At 47.9% G+C, this 21,397-nt stretch overlaps 1 protein-coding gene across 38 annotated transcripts in view; it reads right to left on the bottom strand.

The window, feature by feature from the left end:
* The window catches only part of MAP4K4 (mitogen-activated protein kinase kinase kinase kinase 4), a 174,204-nt gene that overhangs the window by 86,279 nt on the left and 66,528 nt on the right, over positions 1 to 21,397 (bottom strand). For 37 of the 38 annotated variants that reach the window (XM_082357185.1, XM_082357162.1, XM_082357173.1 and 34 more), the window contains one exon: positions 5,911 to 5,967. The exons of the other annotated variant lie outside the window; for it this stretch is intronic. In XM_082357185.1, the coding sequence (XP_082213311.1) occupies positions 5,911 to 5,967 (57 nt within the window). The remainder of the gene's footprint in view (positions 1 to 5,910; positions 5,968 to 21,397) is intronic. 38 annotated transcript variants of the gene reach the window in all.

Raw genomic sequence — 21,397 nt, forward strand, 5'->3', positions numbered from 1 at the left:
CCAGTAGCTGCATATCAAATTGATAAACCATACAGAGAAATTAGTATTTCAAGTAACTTCTGAATATAGCACTCTGTAAATCCGTCACAGATAGAGCCTAAGGACAAAAACAGCTCCAGAGAAATCAAACTTCACTCCATGCCTATTGATAAGTAGTAACATTGTTATTGTAATTCTGAAATGATTTTATGTTTATCAAAGGATAAAGCAAACAAACATATTATTTTATTAGGAACCAAGATTTTTCAGGCTAGGAGAAAAGAGAAAGAAATGTAAAATACACAAGATTTTTAAAATTAAGGAAAAGTGGATTTTGAAAAATATATTCCCAAGCTCCATCTACTAAAACGGCCTAGAAGCAGAAAACCTCATCAGCAATGAGCACACTTAGCACCCAGATACTGGTTTCTAAATGCATTTCCCACCGACAGGAACTGAGGCTCCTCAGAGGAAGGGATCCAGATTCTGGAAGATGAGCCTCAAATATCTACTTGTGCCAAAAAACAAGGAAATACTCAAAAACTAATGGGGTCATATGAAAGGGCTACAGAAGGCAGTCCTGAAAGAGCTCCCGTGGCCAGATCTGGCATGATTTCATTAAATAATACTAATGGCAGCTACAACTGATGGAAACACATTGAATGAATAAATCTGCCCACGTCTACAGCAGTATCTGGAATAAGAAAGAAGACAAGAAAGGGTGGGAGTGGGTAAGAAAGGAAACTCTTCTTTACAGACTGATGCAAGCTAACAAGCCTAGAAGACAGAATCTGAAAACCACCACCTTGGGCTTCCCTGGTGGCGCAGTGGTTGAGAATCTGCCTGCCAATGCAGGGGACACGGGTTCGAGCCCTGGTCTGGGAAGATCCCACATGCCACGGAGCAACTGGGCCCGTGAGCCACAACTACTGAGCCTGTGCGTCTGGAGCCTGTGCTCCGCAACAAGAGAGGTCGCGATAGTGAGAGGCCCGTGCACCGCGATGAAGAGTGGCCCCTGCTCGCCGCAACTAGAGAAAGCCCTCGCACAGAAACGAAGACTCAACACAGTCATAAATAAATAAATAAATAAATAAATAAAAGAACGTGAATTTCTTAAAAAAAAAAAACCACCACCTTGCAATCATAACTATTCACACAGCATCACCTGCAGATTACCTCCCAGTGCAGAGCTGAGGGCGCCCCTCGACGACGGGGAACTCTGCAGTCGCCTCCTCCATCAAGAGGTCAAACTGGCTTCACTAACACTGGGACAATCAGGATGGACATGCCCCCCTGAGGTCACGCAATAGCAAGAGCCCAATGCCACCAATGAGGTGTTCTTGCCAAAAAATTCTTATTCTGTGTCTAATCAAGCCCTCGACCTAATTTCCAGTTTACAGGAAATACAGGAGGAGGAACAAGTTAAAGCACAACATGAGGAAACTATCAGACAAATCCAGAATGTGGGGTATTTTACCAAACAATTGGCTGAGCTCTTCCAAAAGTCGATTTCGCTTAAAAAAAAAAAAAAAAAAAAAAAAAAGAGTAGGAGGGACATGGAGGTGCAGAGGAACTGACCTAGAGCAAAAGTGACAAGAGAGAAGCTAACCGTTGTATATACATATGTACCTCATGTTCTCTACCCAGTTATCTGTCGATGGATATATATACAAAGGAATATTACTCAGCCATAAAAAAGAATGGACTAATGCCATTTGCAGCAACGTGGATGGACACAGACACTGAGTGAAGTAAGTCAGAGAAAAACAAATATCATATGATATCACGCATACATGGAATCTAAAAAAACAGTAAAAATAAACTTATTTACAAAACAGAAACAGACTCACATAGAAAACAAACTCATGGTTACCAAAGAGGATAATGGGGGGGGGGTGATAAATTAGGTTTGGGGGGTTGACATAAACACACTACTATATATAAAACAGGTAAACAACAAGGACCTACTGCACAGCACAGGGAACTGCACTCAGTATCTTGGAATAACCTATAATGGAAAAGAACCTGAAAAGGAATATATATATATATACACACGTGTGTGTGTGTGTGTGTGTGTGTATGTGTAACTGAATCACTTTGCTGTTCACTTAAAACTAACACAACACTGTAAATTAACTATGCTTCAATTTTTTAAAAAAGATCTTAAAAAAAGAGTGAGAAGATAACCAAATGTAATGCATAAACCTCCACTGGACTGTGGCCGTGAAAAAATGGTTAGAAAACCTTTCTCGCCACAACTGAGGATACTGAAATTGACAACATTAGGTGACAATCTGAAATCATTCATCCTCTCAGGTGGTATTATGATTATGGCTGTATTTTAAGAGAAGCGTGCTCAAGTATTTACAAGTGAAGCGTCTTGGTATCACAACAATACGCATGTACCACACACACAAACGAAATGTTCAGTTGTTGAATCTAGCAAAGGGTAGAGAATGTTCATTTTCTGAACAGTTCTGTAATTATGAACATTTTCATAATAAAAAGGTGGGTGGGAATTATTAAAATGAAAAGACAAATTTCAATTCTCAGAAACAAATCCTAAAGAGCTTATGGACCTCCAGATGAGAATTACTGATCTAGATAATTCTTTTTTTTTTTTTTAACCTTCCAGAGTGTTAAATAGAAACAATGTGATACCCCAACTGCAAGAAACAAACTCTCAGCCCCTTATGCATGATGGGAATCATACAAGTTTGACACTGAGACACAAAGATTGAAATGAAGGGGCTATCAAGAATTCAAACAACCAACTCAAGTATCCCTCAAAACGCATCACACCACACACACACGCGCGCATGTCAAACTGGGGAAATCTGAATAAGCTCTGTGGACCGTATCAGTGGCGACTCTCCGTGGCTGCCTTGGTTCTAAGCCATGCAGGCAGACATATTTGCTATAATCTAACAAACACTGGAGTCCTGGTAAAATCCTTAGCTGGCTTTGTTTTGTGCAGGACTTCAGTTGTGACACTGTATTATAGTTATACAAGATGTTACCCCTGGGGGAAACCGGGTGCAGGGTACAAGAAGCTTCCCTGTACACTTTCCTGCAAATACTTGTGAATCTATAATTATCTAAAAAACAAAAACAACACAGTATAGATCTCATGTCCTGGTCTTGTCCAGTTTGAACACGTCCTTCAACCCTTCCCACCACCAATCAGATAAATGACACGCTTTCTTTAAAAAGAACCCTTCAAAATCCTAAAGAAAATCGATTCTTAAAATAGTTCAAGCCCAAGAAGAAACAAAGACATTTGTCCGTCTCGAGCAAATAAATGCCTCCTTTCCAGACCCCTCAGTTTCCCAGACAGCCCCTGGCACCTCACCCCAGGCTGGGACGTGAATTCTCGGTCTACTTTGTTTTCCAGGGTCACATGATGAAGCGCAGCAGGTGACGCGGACTCGGGGCAGCGGCCTGGAGCGCGTTTATTCAGGGCTGCTGACAGCTGACAGCTGGGGGCAGAGCCGCCGGGCCACCTCCCTCCCCACACCTGCTCTCCTCTGGCCTTCGGAACCTGAGGAATAACCAGTAGCCCGGTAACTGCCTCCCAATTTCACCTAAGGAACAGGCTCAACCAGCAGGACGAGTCTGTGACGCCTCCTAAGGATAAGCATCCACACCTTTTTGCTCCTGAGATGAAACCACGGAGGACCCGGCTCTCAGCCACGGAACCCTCTACAACAGCCCCTCCTGCTGGAGCTGCAACAAGAAACATGGGCTGCAAATTCTCCCTCCTGCCAGCCTGCTCCCAGGTCCCACCCCCGCCAATGCCCTCAGCTTTGCAAGAAGAGCCGAGAGGCAGCCCCTTGATGCGGAGGGTGGGAGGCCTGCCCTCCAGGGGCCCCACTGCACAAGCTCTCCACCCGCAATCACACCTGCTGGGGGCGCCGAGTGTGCCCCAGGCTACAGCACCAAGGTCACTCTGTAGAGAGGTCACTGCATGAAAACAGCACACAAGAAACAGTACTGAGAGGCCAACACAGTAAATGGTTGATTGGGTTTGTATTTTGTTCTGAAGGCTCACCGTCTGGTTTTCATTTTACCTGAACACAGGGGTTCTGCATAATTGTTTTTAAAGGAATCTTGAAAATGCACTTGTCCAACACTGCCTGATTTTTTCAGGCAAGGAAACACCTCTTGTATGCAGCTCACCAAAAGTGTCTATTACACACATGGGTACGTGTTTTACAGCCGTGCTCACAGAGAGATGATGGTGAGGAAACGCACCAGGGCACCAACAGCAATGACTCTAAGTGGGGGAAGAATGAGGGTGTAACGTGCCTTTTTACTTTCCTACATTGCACACTTTTTATTTAAAGCAATGATCGTACGTTGCACAGGACATCCACAGAGCTGACAAGCTCACTTCGATGCCCTTGGAGATGTCAGCAGCGTGTCAGCCAGGGCAGCATGGGCTGAAGCCAGGAAAGAACCTCAACTCTCAGGGCTGGCAAATGCGTCACAGAATTCCCAAAGATGACGTTTAAAATGGTACCCCACGTCTGGCAGTAACCAACTCAGGCGGGTGCGGATAACTGTCAGACGACAGCAGGCTCCAGCTACACCACCAGCCACCTGCACGCAAGCGTGGACAGAGCCCCGGCGGGAAGGGCCCCCATCGGTCCATGCACAGGGCACTTCATCGATAACCGACTGTGGTATTTAAATCACAGGAAGTCAGAATTTGTGGCTCCTTCACTGCTCTGTAATCTTAAAATTAACATTTAACTGGAAAGAATCCAACAGGATCACTAGAACGCAACAGAATCGCCCAGGAGGTTACGAGAATCTTCTGGCCAGCCAAGCAATGGTACTTTTCCATTATTAAAAAATGACAGAGAAAAGAGAGCAGTCACCGCATAAAATGTCACATCTTCAAATATCTGTATAAGGTTCTATCAGTTGCCCCATGGTCCAGAGACCACATTTTCTAATTCTTACTAAAACAATACGCATGCTGGCGATGTTATTAGAGACCGAGGGGAGAAGAGGGCGGAGAAGGAGCCCCTCTAGATGATCAACCGCACACGTGCGACCAGTTTAGCCATTTTCTCCCTCGATGGACCCCAGACTTAGGAGATTAGGGCTTGATTTAAAGGCATCCCAAATCCTCACGGTTTCTGGTTAACTCACGCTAGAATCTGTGATATATGATGTAAATCTTATCCATAATTAGGCAAGTTAGAAGCAATCATGAGCGGATAAAGTTTCAGATGAAAATGATTTAAAGTTAAGATGGATTTGGCTCATTATAACCCATGGCTATTTTTTTCTAAATTAAATGTGGACTCGTGAGTATATGTACAGGCACACACGCGGGCTCACACACACTTACCTTTCCTTAGAGTTCATTTCTCCTCTTTCCCATCTAAAGCTACACAGTAAATCCTCATGTGACCATTTTAAGGACTATTTTTTGCTCCTAAATTTTGCCAACAATCTGCTCAGCATTCTAGCAGATGTTTCTGTTTTCAAACCTCTGGGAACTTGGCTGTATCTGTTTTCCTTCCCCATGTTAAAAATAAAAGAAATGGCCCTAATACCCCAGAGAAGCTTTTCCCACCCACCAACCTCAACCTCCCTACTCAGGTGACCTCTGTGATCCCTTCTCAAATCTTTTCTTTTCCATTAGAGAAGATGTTTCCAATTACGGTCCATTATATTGTCAAGGATGACATCACTCAGATGTGCTTTTTTTTTTTTTAAAGAAAACGTTCCTGATTCTTAGTTACTTGGGGCCCATCTGCTGGCCCTTCTGAACCCACGGTGTCACATGAGTGCAATTTGCTTGAGATCGATTCTCCAAACACAGCAATTCCTTTTAAATGGTGGGCTGGAGAGACAGGGGGATCCCTTGTTTTTTATCTAACGATTTCTTCAAAAACACTTGTGACCCAAGCTTACCTCCGTAACATCCATAACTTTGATGGCTGCCAGCTGACCTGTTTTAACATGTCGACCCTGAAAAACAGAAAAAAGAAAGAGAATGGGCACGGCTGTTCTGCACAGTCATTAGTACAGAATGGCTGAGGTTTCGACAAGTCACCTCTTCTGTACTTTTTCCCCCAAAAGTGATGACGAAAGAGTCCTATGCTCTCCAACAGAACAGTATGGTTCTGTTGGTTTGTAAGACTCGTGAACCACACTTAACAAACCAAACAATTAGTAGAACAAAGGAGTTTTGATAAGGAATCAATTCCCTCTTTCTTTCCCGGGCTTCATTTACATATCATTACTTCTCAATCTGAACGACGTAAATAATGTCTTCTTCCATACATCAGGTTGACCAGCCTTCCCTTCTCAACATTCCACATGAAGGAAATGACCAAAAAAGTCTGGATATTATTTATTGTCAAAAATGGGTAACAGTCATTTTCCGCTTGTATATCCCCAATACCCATTACTTGATTTTACAAGAGTTGTACTGAGAGTCTTCTTCGAAGCTTTGCTGTGATCCCAATGCAGGGAGGCTGGAGCATAGTTACTCGGCATAAAGGGGGGGTACACAAAGAGATGGGGGGCACAGAGAGCGCGGCCTTACAGCTGTGTCGTCATTCCCAGTCTAGAACCTAAACGTTCGTCATCCATTTATACCACGCGCGTTTCAAACAAGCTTGATGCAGCTCTCCTGTCCCCTCCCCCAGACGAGGAGCGAGGGGCTTAATCCCCACCCACCTCGCAAGGCTCTGCTGGGCACCTCTCAGGAGAGCAGCAAAGAGCTACCCTGACACGGTGAGCACCGGCTCCTTAAGGGCTCTGTGCAATATGCTCCTGCTGCCGCAAAGGTGAAACAGAAGGCATGTCCCCACCGTCTCCAAGAGCCGGCCTCGCTTGTGGCCTCGTGATGGAAAGAGTTGTGAACTTTAGAACTTGAAACCTGAGGAAAGCTCCCCACTTATTCTGGAAAGCTTGGGCAGGGACTCAAATTACAACTCCGACAAAACAGTTCCATGAAAATGACACTGAATTACAACTCTCTCTCAACCCTCTGTGGTCACAGCGGGATGGGGTCCAGCACCGGCCCAGCAGCTCACCAAGCGGGGCTGGGCGACAGCCTAGACACGGGAAAGCAGGACAAATAAAGCCCACAGGCCTGGAACCTCGTTCCAGCATCACCCACCTGCAGACCCCCCGTCCTCGGGCTCAGAAGGGTGGCCCCGTCCCGGCGTCCGCAGTCAGACATCTGAAGAAGCTCGGCCTCTGCAGCAGGCGGTGCGGGGGCCCACACGGGCCGGTCCCAGGAGCCCTGTCTCCTGCCTGGTCACCCGGCCCCAATGCCAGTCCCCGAATGCCCTTCCAGCCACCCAGCCTCCCCAGGCCCGCTGGCCCTCGTGCCCACATCACACTCCCCTGCACCCCCAGAGCCCAGGGCACAGCCTGCACCGCGGCTCTGCTCTCAGCGGGGTGACCCACAATCCTGAAAGGACCGTCACCCTGTCTGTCTGTCCCCACTCGGCACATGACGTGGCCCGAGGGGCCATCTGGCATGGGGAGCAGCCCCACCGCGGAGACGGGGTGGGGGGGGGGGGGGAACCAACCCTGTGTCAGGAAATAGACATCTGCTCACGGCACCCGGGCCCACGTGTCCAACTCGAACAGCCGCAGTTTACTTACTCCCTGTCTGTCCAACAGCCAGCGTCCGTGGATGTGTCCACCTCTGACTCGCTCGTTTCAAGTTTCTACCCGTGGGTTCCAGGCTCTGGAAGCTCACCCTCCAGAGCGCGGCACCCACAGCTGTGCTCACACGGACACACGGAGCCGATGACCCTCTGCAGCTGCAGGACAGAGCACCCGGCCCGGCTCGGGCACCACGGCTGTGCCCCCCCGGCGTCTCCTCCGCTCGGGGACCTCCGTCCCCTGTCGGTGGGGTGACAGCGCTGTCCACGTCACAGGGGTGTCAGTGAGAAAAACCGAGGGGCAAAGGACAGCACGTGGCACAGGGTCAAGTGCAACCCTGGTGATAAAATACGGCTGCACGTCGTTTCCCGCCATCGATGACAGGAGATGGATTTATTAGCACAGACTCAAGCAACCAGGTGACTATGACGGGCAACACAGTCCTGAGGCCAAGGTATAGCTTCGGAGAATCCAAGAAGAAAGAGGAGAACTTAAGAGGACAAAGTAGCCCTTCAGGCCTTTCCACCTAAGGGACACGAAGATCAGCTCCTTCACCCCTGGTCAGCCCTCACATCTGAAAACAAATGCCCGTTACTCTTCCTGCGGTGGGGGTCATGTCCAAATTACCACATCCGACTTCTCGCGGATGGAACCAAGTGATGAGAGGGAATGTCCAGAGAGTTGTCCCGCTTCCCCACTTTTCAAGAGGGCAGGTGGTGAGACAGAAGCGTGTCGGTGAGATGGGGAGGAAGGAGGGCCTTCTGAGCATCTGATCCTCAGGAAAACCCACAGACCGATAGAAAAACCTCCCCAGATGTTTCTAAATTAGATGCATCTTCCTTTTCTCCCTCAACGCCTGAACTCAAAGCCACCGTGTATTCTTCAGCCTCAGCAGTGTGGCGATGGTGTGAAAGCTGAGGGTCGTGGGCTCACTCTATTTGTTCACGTAGAATGAGACTCCCTCACTGAGGGAGGATGGAATTAGGACCTAACAGCAAATCATTATTTTTGTGTTGAAGGACAGCCCACGCAAAGGCAGCAGCCTTCACTACAACACACCAGGTCTTTCAGAATTAGGTCCATTTGAGTTTAAATTTAAATCAGGAAACTAAGAATTCTGCCTCCCTCCCAGGAATCAAGACAACGTGCTGGAAGAAACGAACCTGGCACTGGGCAGCCTTGGACTCTCATTCCTCTGCTACCTCCTCAACTGCTGTAATTTCCTTGGGAAAGCTGCTTAACTTCTACAAGCTTCCTAAGGTCCCTGTGGGATCCAGTGTGCTAAGGGACCTAAAGCCCCTTCTAGAATAAGGCAGGCTATAAATAAAGTGCGCGGCGTCTCCACCCAGACATCACCCCTGGCACCCAGGGAGCACCCAGGGGATGGTCTTCCTCTCCCCACAACCAGAGAGCCACGCTGACTCCCTGACCCTGCTCCTCCCTAGTTCCATCTGCAACTCTCTCAAACCCAGGCAAGGTCGGCCCATTTCTATTTTCAAAAGGCTGGCCAATACAGTGGGGTGCTAAAATAATGTACTTCTCTAATTATTTTTTTTAAAGAAGAAGAAAAAAGGAAAACCTCCAGATGTGAAACTAACAGAAGTCATAACCTGTGTGCTGAGCTGGGCTATCTTTGTGTCAAGGAACCAAAAGGGCCAACAAAATAGCCTGAGGAGGAAAGCTCCAGACGAATGCACCGAGTGTTAATATGTGTGTGATCATGTGCAAAGGAACAAACTTCGTGGCACCTGATTCCTTTCTGGTCTTTAAATGAGGAAGACGCATGTTTCTCTTTTTAAAAAGAAAACTCAAACTACCCTTGGCAGGCGTCCAAGCTGAGGAAAATGCCCTAATTTTCAACTCTCCTCCATGTTTCTGACTCGAAATTGCCACCTTGCATTTGCAAATATGTATTACATTTATGACACAAGTTCCAAGAAGGAAAAGAAAACACACACCACCACATGGTTTTAAGATGCGGGCACTGTGGCAGCCTGTCTGTCTGCCTCTAATGAAGTCTGTCTGTAAGCCACAGAGAGGAGCCAACGGTAGAAGGAACAGCATTCAAGGGAAGCTTTTAAATCCCAAGAGAAAAAGATGGTGAGGTTCCTATCTTCCTAATTTTCCACTAGCGCCAAGTACTAGGAAGCTACCTCAGGCTGCATAATCTTTACCTAGAACCCCAATAACTCCATTAAAATGCGTCTGATGAATAAGTATGCTCGCTGGGATGGTGCTCGTGATTGTTTGAAATGACTGAACACAACTTCCATGTTTACTCTTTCACGCAGAAGCAAGAAGTCTAAATTTTAATGTACCCTTTCTATAATCTTGCATTATTCCAGTGATATTTATGTTACTTCCTTTAGGCATCAAGAGCCTTCCTATCCCTGACCCAGAGAAACAAGAAAGGAACTAGTAAACCTTTTTTATCTTAACTCTTCCAATTAGCAAAATAAAGCATTTAAGCCCTTTATCTCTATGACTGAAATTGTGAACTCCTTAAAAAAAATTTTTTTCCAGAAAACAACTGAGAAGGGAGAAATCTTTTGCAAAAAGTTCAGTGGTACATTCTTATTGCCCCTAAAACTTAAAAAATGCCTAATATTGGCCCTGAAAGAAAAACTATTTTTGATATTTTGTAGTGCATAAAAGTCTAGGTTAGGGAAACTGAAATTCAGACCCAGCACTTCTCAATTATCATGGTGTCTAATTGGTTTGCAAATATTAATTTCATTTTCTTCTGGTCAGGGATCATGATTCATCTTTTCTTACTACAGTTCTTGGAACATCCTTTCTTCCACAAATATTTATTGAATAAATGTTACGTTGCAAGCACTTTGCTGGACCAAAAAAAAAAAAGTATGCTCACTGGGAGGCACATATTCCGGGGTCTCATCCACAAGAGGAAACTCAGGCAGGAAAGTCAGAGAAGGGGGATCTCTTGAGCCTGTGACACGATGAGCGACAGGGAAACACACCTTAGGGATGACAGGTATTTTCTTGCCTCCACAAGCCTGAACTTGTGTGTGTGCACTCACAGCCTGAACTCCAGCAAGGACACCTGGAGACAGGCCGTGAGGACAGGACACGGGGCACCAGGATGTCCCCACTCTTGGGACATTTAGTGAACAAAGAGTTTTGTGTGCGTTATCCTTTACTCCTCACACAACCCAGCATGGGTACCGTCATCCCCATTTTACAGATGGAAAAAGTGAGGCTTGGAGAGGATTAAGTTAACCGGCTCAGGACTCACACGCAGACCTGTTCCCTACACCAGGCTGTGGACCTTCAGAGAGAAAGGACCACAAGTGTCCTATTGAACCAACTTCCAGAGGGGCTGCCAAGGCTAGTGTTCTACAGCTTAAATACCTTAAGTGATTATAATCAAACATGGCAATGCAGTAGCCAATAATAAAAACTGACTTTCAATCCCTGGCCTTTCTCTCTCATAAGATATCAGCAAAAGTCAATGAAAGAACATCCCAAAGGAGTTCTCTAGGGAATCTGAAGGTATGTGAGCACAGTATTGGAGATAGAATGCTTTTGCTTTCTGCTGAGTTTAATCTGAAAGAAAACTTTTCAGATTAGCTGCCTGAAATTGGCTTTCTATTTGCTTAAGAGCAAAGCCCATCAACGCCAACCTCAGTAAGCGGAGGACGGGAGGCACTTAACCAGTGGCCGGGACACGCCCTGCACGGTGAAGGGAGAGCCCACCGCCCCTGCCTTCAGGGAGCTGGTGGTTGAAGGCTGCAAAACAGTCCACGAGAAGGAGCGTTACGTGGTGACAGAAAAACACTACTCTGTAGCAGGAACACTCAGGAAACAGGACAGGGTGAAGCCAACGGCTCTGGGTGACACGAAGTGCCTTTAAAGGTATCGTCAGAAAGACATCGCTGTGAGGGCCGCAGGGGGTCTGCAAGGACGGCCTCGTAGGCCCCAGAGATTTCAGGGGGCAGGAGGTGGACCCCTTGAGATCTGAACTGGAAAGCATCCTCACCAAATCCCGGAAAGGGACACGTGTGTAGGCGTCGCCAGGCCAGGGGAAGGGGGGAACCCGATGATTCAGACCCAAACATGAGACTTCTGTAAGTGGTGTGCAGGAATCCATGACTTTTTAACCCCGTCTCTAGTGATTCTTATGCATTCTGAATTTTGAAAATCGCTTCTCCGCACTTGTATGAGAAAGCCCAAATTCAAGTTCTCGTATCCTTTCTGGACTACATAGTATTTGTTACCATAAAGATATGCACTCATATGCACTCACTGTCTTAGCTGGGGCTTTGGTGTGGGAAGGTCAGACTCGTAACAAACATGTTCTAACAAATGTCAATTATGTGTGTCACAAAAACATATAACTATGTTCTGAAATGTCCAAAAGCTCAAAGAACAGGCAAGCCTAGTTCATCAAAATGGTTGATTTTACAGATGAGAAAGTAAACCCAGAGAGCTAAAAGGAGACCATTTAGTGGCTCAGCCAAACCTGGTCTGTCAATTCTCTCCCCAGATGTCTCACTCACATCACTGACCGTTTAACTTAAAAATTCCAGTGGGGTAGGGAGATGACAGAGCACAAAGGATTTTTAGGGCAGTGAAAATGCTCCGTACAATACTGTAATGATGGATTTATGTCACCATATATTGTCCAAACTCACAGAATGTACAACACCGAGAGTGAACTCTAATGTAAAGCGAATGATTACGATGTGTCAATGCAGGTTCATCAGTTTTAACACCTGTACCATTGGGGGGGGGAGGGGTGCTAATAGTGGGGGAGGGTTATGCAAATGTGGGAACAGGGCTGTACAGGAAATCTCTGTACCTTCCTCTCAGTTTTGCTGTGAACCTAAAACTGCTCTTTACAAATTAAGTCTTCAAAAAATGTTTTAATTCCAATTATAATCCCCCTTATATGTCCTTGTTTTAAAGGGCAAACATGAAACCGACCTGACCACGTGATGGACAGCATGAGCTCAGCACCGGGCGATGCACTGACCACTTTCTAAGGTTCCACGTCCATCCACCCAAAGGCAAAGACCAAGCTTATCTGGTTCTGCATTGTAAATCCCAAGACCACAGACCCCACCCATGAGTGTTCTTTTCCAGGAAGTGTCCGCAAAAAAATCCAAAATGTAACCAGAGGGAGAGGGTGGGTTACCCAGACAGCACCCCACGAGCCATGTAAGATAAGGAACCAGGTAATTAACGGGGGAGAGAGACAGCTTAGAGCACTTGGGGAAGGAACGCAGTCTCCTAGTCACCTCCTGACACCAGAGCAGGAATAAGGGCGACGGTGACACGCTGTCACACCAGTGACACACACTTTGTGATCCCACTCCTCCTCCAAAGCCCAGACCCGGGTGAGGCAGGCACTTTATCCTTGTGACTACTAGTTATTACTGTAATCAGGACCTGTTCATCCGCTTCTCCCTCCGTTCCACGTTCAGGGCTGTGGATGAGCAGGAAGAGAGAGAAAGCACAGGAATATGCAAGTGTTACAAGACCAAGACTCGTGATTTAGTGAGAGAACCACGCTTCTATCCCCTGAAGTGCTTGAAACTAAGGCCTCCATGTGGAATTCTGCCTTTCTTAGGTTGGAGCTGCCTCACCCTACAACAACACTCCCTTTAAAGAAATTTATGCCTCAGTAGCAGAGAATGTGCAGACTTTTAACTTCTACGAAGAATGAAACAGCCAAAACCAATAGCCGGGTAAGACCCCCACTACCCAGTGCCCACCCCCAATGAACGAGTCTTTTTTGTTGCACAGCTGAGTTAGCAGGTAGTAAAAGTGAAATGACTTAGGCAACACATCTTTTTTTTTCTTTAAGAGACGAATCTGGATGGAAATCTTTCTAAAGCCTGAAATCTTGAGGACATTAAAGATGCTTTTCTTAATGGCTCAGGGAAAACATTATGAACTTCAATTACCATCCTGTCCTTGCAATTAAGTGACAGCTGCAGGGAATATTACGTCAGGCAGCAACATTCTGACTCCAACAAAGAAAGGGCCCCGTCATCTGGGCTCTGCACGCCTGTTCTGTCACTTTCGGTTGTGTTCTAGAACAGATATGGGGGGGTGAGGGGTAGGCTGACCAGACAGCAAGCTAAGTTCCAATTAGGTGAGCGATCACTGCAGCAAACACCCCCTCCTGTTGCAAAGCGGAGACAACCTGGATGGGCACGTGAATGAAAGGGCCCGAGGAAGAGGCACTACGGTGAGCGCTTAGGAGTGATTCCCTCAAAGCGGGGGTGTGTGTGTGTGCGTGTGCGTGTGTGTGTGTGTGTGCGTGTGTGTGTGCGCGTGCGTGCGTGTGTGTGTGTGTGCGTGCGTGCGTGTGTGTGTGCGTGTGTGCGTGCGCGCGCGCACGTGCCTGGGCAGTGGGTGGGCAGCTGCTTTATAAAGACACCTGGTGCAGCTGCATTAAAAGAGACAGTGCCCCTTCCAAGGAGGGGGCAGCCCTGCGGTGCAGCACAGATGCGAGCCAGCGTCCGGGCTATGGCGTCAAGTGTGAGGAATGACGTTGTAAGAGGGAGACCAGCAAATTAAAAAGCACCAATAGTAAAGGGCCCACAAACACAAGGAAGGACAAAAACTTAGCATATCCATTCTCACACTGACAGTAAAAGAAAAGGCACTGGCAAGTCTTCATATCAAAGCATCGAAAACATATCAAAGCATCGAAAATGGAGATCTTGGATTCTGCAAGCATCTATTGCTAACATTTATCACACACTTGCAATTGCCTTTTCCTCTACTCACCAGAAAAACCCAACTGACTTCAGATTGAGCAATTTTAGTTTAAAATAACAAAAGAAGGTTTAACAGCACGAAAAAACCTCCAAACCCTTTACTAGAGGTAAACCTATGTATGAAGCTATTCTTCTACCTTAGCCACTAAGAGATAAGGCACCACATTCCACAGCTGAGCAGTCAAATCTGGCAACGCTAGACCTGAAACCAACCATGTGATGCGGACAAGAGAAATTCAAATACTGCCCTCCTGAAGGTGATGGGATTCAGCACTGGATAAAAGAAAACTGACCAAGGGAGGAGACACACACACGACCCACGAAACACACACTACCTACTTACGGGCTCTCACAGCAAGAGCTGCACATAAAATACATTCTTTTCACATTTGCTGACTATCTGAACCTACTAAAAATAATGAGTTCACCTTCCTCTTCTTTTCTATGTTATCAATATTTTTATGATTAAAACTTGTTAATACTTTTCAAGGAGAAAAATAAGAAACCATTTTTTTCATTAGTTCCTTTATATCACATATTAACATGTGTAAATACTGCATAATGGTGCCCAAAGCAGGCACTGGAGTGAGGAGCCCAGGAGGGAAGCCCCACTCACTCCAGCGCACACCAAGGGTGACCTCGGGCCACTTCCTCAGCCTTTTCTGGACACCGCTGTCTTCCTCTGTAAAACGGGGGTAAAAACAACTTTCTGCAGTAGGGCCTGTTAACTATAAAAAATGACCTGGTAGCAGGCCTGGTCCCGGTGGACAGCGCCGTGACTGGAGAGGAGGGAGTGTCGTGGGACCACAGAAGGGACCAGCGTCACCCGTCACAGCATCTGAGAGCCCAGCTTTAAAAGCAGGAGAGTCCCCTAAAGAACCACGGGTCGCTAGATGCTTCCCTCCAATGTGAGATACCTTCCGGGAGGAAAAGATCAACCTAGTTATACAGACTCTACCCCAAAATACTAAATGTGTCTATTCGTTCAGACTTCAAACAAAATATATACCCAGAATTTTTCTCCTGAGACCCATACAAATTAATAGCACTTGATATATATGTATATCAAGTATGTATACACATATAAAATTAGATATTGATATATTAGATGTTGATCTATTTTCTTACTCACTTCAAGTCACATACCACGTCCCATTACTTTAATTACTGCAAGAGTAACGATCCATGTTTATCTATAATATAATCCTCAGTCTGAACTCCTCTCTCTTCAGCCTTCCCTTGGCAACAGGCAGGGTGACCACAGTCCCCTATTTCAAACTAGGGAATCCTGTCTTTACTTTTTTATATAGTTTTAATTCTTGAATTGCTCAAATGAGGAGGTAAGAATCAGGGAAAGGAGGGAGCTGGGCCGCACGTCTGACCAGCTGGGGAAGCGCGTGTCACACCAAAACGTTAACCAAGTGGGGCTGAACTGAACGGCCCCGACCAGCATGAGGCCAGGGCAGACGCAGCGCCAGGGTTCCAGGAGGAGGCACACACAGACGGTGCACTTTCCATGAGAAGGCTGCTCATCACGGTGGCTGACCGTTTACCCAGAACACAAGACGAGGCACAGAATTCTGTGTGCCGCCCTCTTCCTCCTCCCACGGCTGCTCCCCTCCCCCTGCAAGAAGTTTTCCTACATTTCTCCCCGTGACTTCACAATACACTCAATTTTTAGAATTATACCCACAGAGTAATTTCAATACTGAAATATCACTTTAAGCATCATTAAGGCACTCAAACTGAGCTCTTCTCATTGGCTTAGAGTAAAAGGTTAAGAGTTTCAGACACAAGTGGAAAGGCAAGAGGTTAAGTGACGTGAGGGATCCTGTTCCATTCTGGGCTCCTGGTCCACCCATGGTCCTTCCTAGTCATCACCAGCCCAACCTTCAATTAAGGTTTTCAAATTGTTCCTTACTTTTTCTCAGCCCTTCAAGAAGCTGGCTCTAAAATAACACTGCCCTTGAATCTGGATATATTTCCAGTATTTATATAAAGTCAGACTATATGCAGCTTTGGGTCTCACTGAACGATTTCTGAATACAAGAATAACCTGGTTTCTGAACCTGAACCACTTCCGCTGCTGTGTCTTCGGCACTGGCACAGTGAGAAGGCATAATTCTTCCCTGGCATGTGGTCTCTAAGGGCAGTGTTTGTTTTCCTTCTGGTTTTCAAAGTCTGTATACAACTCAACTTGCTCGTGCTAAAAATTCATGATATTTCATACATATTCATAACTCCACTATTCTTCCTAAAAAGAGATAAAAGGTTTGTTCTACATACAACTCCTAATTTGCCTGCGCTGAATATGAAATAGATACTTCATTCATTATTTCTAATTCCCTGTTCCTCCTTTAAAAAGAGGTAAAAGAGAAAACCCACCTTTAGAAAGATTCCCTTTGAGGTTCCACTTGACAGGATCCCTCACCAGAAATGATGCGCCCACGCCATCAACTCAAGCGCCACTCTTTCCTCCCTGGGATACAGAGCTCTGCCCGTGGTTCAGCCCAAGCCCACCTTCCCTTTCATCAACCCCTTGATGAGACCCGTGTGAAAGGGCCCGCTGCTCCAGAGCTGGTACTCTCTTCAACCTACAGCCACAAGCATCCAAAATTAACCTACAGAACTGAAAGGGAACACTGAATTGAAACTCTTCAACCCACAAATACACCAAATTTTGCTTTAAACCCATGACCTTAAAAGTAAAAAATAAATTTTGATCACCTGAGTCAACTGCTCGCTCAGGCACTAAACAGATTGATGACCTTGAATGAGTCCCTTAACTTCCTAGAAGCATGGCCATCTCACCATGAAATGTCGACGGCTCTGAACTGCTCCCCAGGCCGGCACTACAGTTCGCCAGGCACTGGGTTACACACCAGAAACACACCATGAACCAAGCAGGTGAGGTCTGTGCCCTCATTCTAAGAGGGGACACAAGCCATACAAAAGTGAATCCGCGATGGTTTACCAAAAAAAAAAAAGGGCTCTAGGGGAAAACCTAGCCGGGCGAGGAGAGGGCGTGCCCGGGGCAGGGGGAGGTCGCTATTTCATAGCGGGTGGGCAGGGAGGCCTCTCCCTCCGGTACCCTGTCATTTGGTGATGAATGGCTTGTCCTGCAGGACCTCAGAGCCAGAACTCACCTCCACAGAGAAACAAGCACACAGGCGCGCAGGCTGGGCCGCCGGCCTCCCTCGACCAGGGCGGCATCCTCGGTGGCTTGCAGGCGATGTGCGGGTCCTGTGCCAGCTGCCACAGTGGTGACACCCTCGGCTCCCTCTTGTCAGCAGCACACACAGCCCCAGGGACGTCCCACGGCAGGGTGCCTGTGAAACAGCCCGCCCAGCACGCAGGAGGGCAGGACCCTCTCCGGGCAAGCCAAGCCAGACCAGCATTGCCACCCCCTCCCGCAAAGCTGAGCCTGGGCTATGGAGAGAGGGCGGCGAGAGGCAGGACCACAGGCTCCGGCCAAAAGAAGCTTCAAGATTTCTCCACTGACCACCTGACTACACCGCTTCTCTTCAGCAAAACTCAGCCTCAAGGTTGAGGTCCGAGGCCTCTACTGGTAGAGCCTGGCTATGATTCTCCAACCAAACATGGAAAGCAAAGTCTCCCTTCTTTCTCTAAGGACAACAGTCAGAGAATCATGTTTCGGATTGAAAAATAAATCCCTAAATTTACGGTGCACGTCATTGCATATTAATATTTGGTATGTGGCTGCTTGGGCTGTGAGGTTACAAAATTTAATTACTGAACAGTAACAAAAGCCAATGAACACAGTCACGTGAAAAACAGCCTGCGTGCTGTCTTATTATGGTTGCACTTCTACCATTTCAGATTCTCCTGGCATCTTACGAAGGCAATGCTTCCGGGTTCTACAGCCAGAAACCGCTCCCCAGATGCTAACAGCAGGTTCTTCCTGATAATTCATGACTAAACTGGACATCACATTTCTTTTAGTGGGTTTGGGGGATGGGATGGGGTTGGATATGGTTGCTTTTTGTCTTTTTTAATTGAACGTCCCAAAAGTTAAGAGGCTGCACATTTCTAAAACCCAGATTTTCAGTTTCTCTTGAAAATCAGATACGTTAAAGCTGGGTCCCGAGGCCCAGGGAGATGATGTGCAGAGCTAGGCTGGGCTGAGGCGGCCCCCCTGGGCCGGCAGCGGCTCTCCAGCCATTCCCACAGCTCCCACCCACCCGGACCCTCATGCATGTACGAGCGGGGACCGCGGACCCAGTGCCCTCGGTCAGAGGCTACAGCAGCAGACCCCTAGCTGACCACCGGTCACCAGGAGAGAGTTCTGTTGCTGCTGCCGCATGTTTTTTGTTTTGCTGGTAATTGTACATGCTTCGGCCTCACCCACATCTGTTGGATCAAAGTCCCTAAGGAGTAGGGCCTGAGCATCCGTACCTTGTAATCTCCCCTAAATAATTCAGAATCACTGCAACCATGGCCTCATGACGGCAGGAATAATGTCAGAAAGACGCCAGCAGGCACCACCAAACCCCACGTTCTCCATAAAAAGTTAAAAGGCCCCCAAAACCCCCTCACCCTGGGTCACGTGCTGTAATAGGCTCAGCCTCAGGCTGTAGCTCACGAATGCATGCCTGTCCCCTCCCGGACGTGGGGGACACACAGGTGACAGCGTGGCACCAGGGAAGCACCAGAGGATAGTCTGGCAGAAACACCGGCCGCGGACCACCGGGCAGCGCCCGCCCCCGGCCCCCGCTGCCGGCGCCACCACGCTGATTCATCACCCCAACAGGAGATGGTGAATCGCTAAGTCAGAGACGAGGAGCATTAACCAGCCCCTGCCCGCGCCTCGCCCAGGGCCTGCACACCGCGGGCCCCAGCCAGTGGCTTTCAGTGGCCAAGGAGGAGTCGTGGGCGGGGGACACCCGTGCGATGGCTCACTCGGTGACGCACAGACACGACCTTCACAAACCACCACCTCCAACGGGGGGGTACGTCCTTGAAGTCCCTCAAGCAATGTCCTCCGAGAGCTTCCCGGCAAGTCCACCATGGCTGTCCCCACCTCAACAGACCCTCCAGGGATAAACCGTGAGATACAAACCCTTCTCAGGAAATACAATTAGGGGGACGCGGGGCAACGTGACCTTGAGCTGACCCACCGCGGGCTGCAGGGCTCTGGCCACCCGCCTCTGGGGTGGCCGGTCAGGGCCGTCCTTTCCTGGGGCAGGTGAACAGCCATACCCCATGCTGGTCCCAAAGGGCAGAGGCCCCCAGGCCCCTCCCCTCCTAACCTGTACGCAACGGCGGCCCTGGAAAGCCACTCGCCAGCAACGTGCAACGTGCAGGAAGCTCGAGGGGGAGCCTGGTGGGGGAAGGAGTCCTGTAAACCCCCAAGCGCCTACAACTCTGAACCCAAGGGAACATCACAAGGATTCTGGTGACAGCCAGTCCTGTGTCCTGCCTGTGGTCACGAGAAACGACTCACAGGGGCGCATACCAAAAGAAAACAAAAGTCAACTTTACTTTATGACAAGGTGTGAAATAAAGTTTAAATACTAAAGGGAAGCAGGAATGATTCAAAACCCAGGGCACCTCCGGACCTCGGGCCTCTTTCCTGTTTACTCAGGGGCCGCCCCGCGGGCAGGCTGGCAGGCGAGCAGACAGACGGACAGACACATCCGCTGAAGGCTTCTGCTTTGTTAGGGCTGTCCTCACTTCCTCCCCCTCCTGCCTCTCACTTTTCTTCCTGTTCTAAGGACATCGCCACACAACAAAGTTACACTTCCGCACTTCCGGGTAAAACATGGAAGCCAGGGCAGGTCTAACTCCTGCCCCGGGCGCTACCTTCGAGGGGGAAGCGCTGGCCGCCGAGGGTCCCTTAGGGCCCAGAGACTGTGCAGCATTTACGCCATCTGAGGGGGTGCCCACTTTGTGAAAACCCAAGGCAACGAAACTGAATGGTGCCAACCAGGTGCAGCGGTACCGTCCTCCTGCGGGCACCTGCACCTCCAAAGATGCTTGTGGAAAGCCCAGCAAAGGCCACAATACAGAAACGCACAAGCAATTCCTTACTTTGTATGAAACTGATGAAACACTGCAGCAGGAATGCCAGAGGCCTCCACTCACTGAGTTTTGCTCTCTGCCCTACTTTTCCCATCTCTCATGCGATTCCTCCAGACTGGGGGATAACTAAGAAAACGCCACAGCAACTTCTCTTTCTCATCCTTTCCTGGACAGAATAGTCTCATCTGGATTTCTAGAAAGGGAGTCACAACAACTCACAAGGAACAAAACTTGTACAGAGACAAATATTTCTACAGTTATGCCTCTTCTCAATGAGTAGGTGTATTCCCTAAAGCAGGACTTAGAAGAATTTTTTTGCAACTGTCACCAAAGTCCACTAAGTTTGAAGAAATTTGGGAGATGTCCTTTTTCATGTATGTGAGCTACAACTTCACATATAGGGTTTGTTTAAAATGGGTCAGGACACCTGACTGTATGCCCTGGGGAGACAATTTGCCCTCTTAGGGGATAAGAAAAAAACAAACAAACAAGGAGCCTGTGTGAGTGATTTTCAGGCGGCTGAGATATTGGGTACAGATCTGTGGGGCTCTTCCCCAGTCCTCCCCATCAGGGGCCACACCCAAGTAGAGGCCAAGGGCAGCAATGTTATTTGGACAATGTCCGTTCAACACACTCTCAGCCAACAGAATTCTGAACCCTAGCAGAGCAATCGCATAGCACAAGGACGGCAGGTCTCACCACGTGAGGGAGACCCAAGAGGCCCAGAGAGAGTCCTGTGACCCCTCATGGACCGCAGCGTCAGGACCACCAGCAAATCAGATTTCCAAACCATCAATCAATCACAAAGCATCCAGACATCGTGCTTCACTCTTAGGCCTCTAGTAGATGATGGAGGGGTTTTGCTTCTATTTAAGGGTTGACAGTGCGCTGGGCAATTGGACATCTTCTCACTGCAGCTTCCAAGTCTTCAGGCAACGGCGCCCACCCTGGAGCACCGTGCATCAGACCATCGCGGGACC

Source organism: Balaenoptera borealis, assembly GCF_965194805.1.
Source record: "Balaenoptera borealis genome assembly, chromosome: 15".
Taxonomy (NCBI): domain Eukaryota; kingdom Metazoa; phylum Chordata; class Mammalia; order Artiodactyla; family Balaenopteridae; genus Balaenoptera; species Balaenoptera borealis.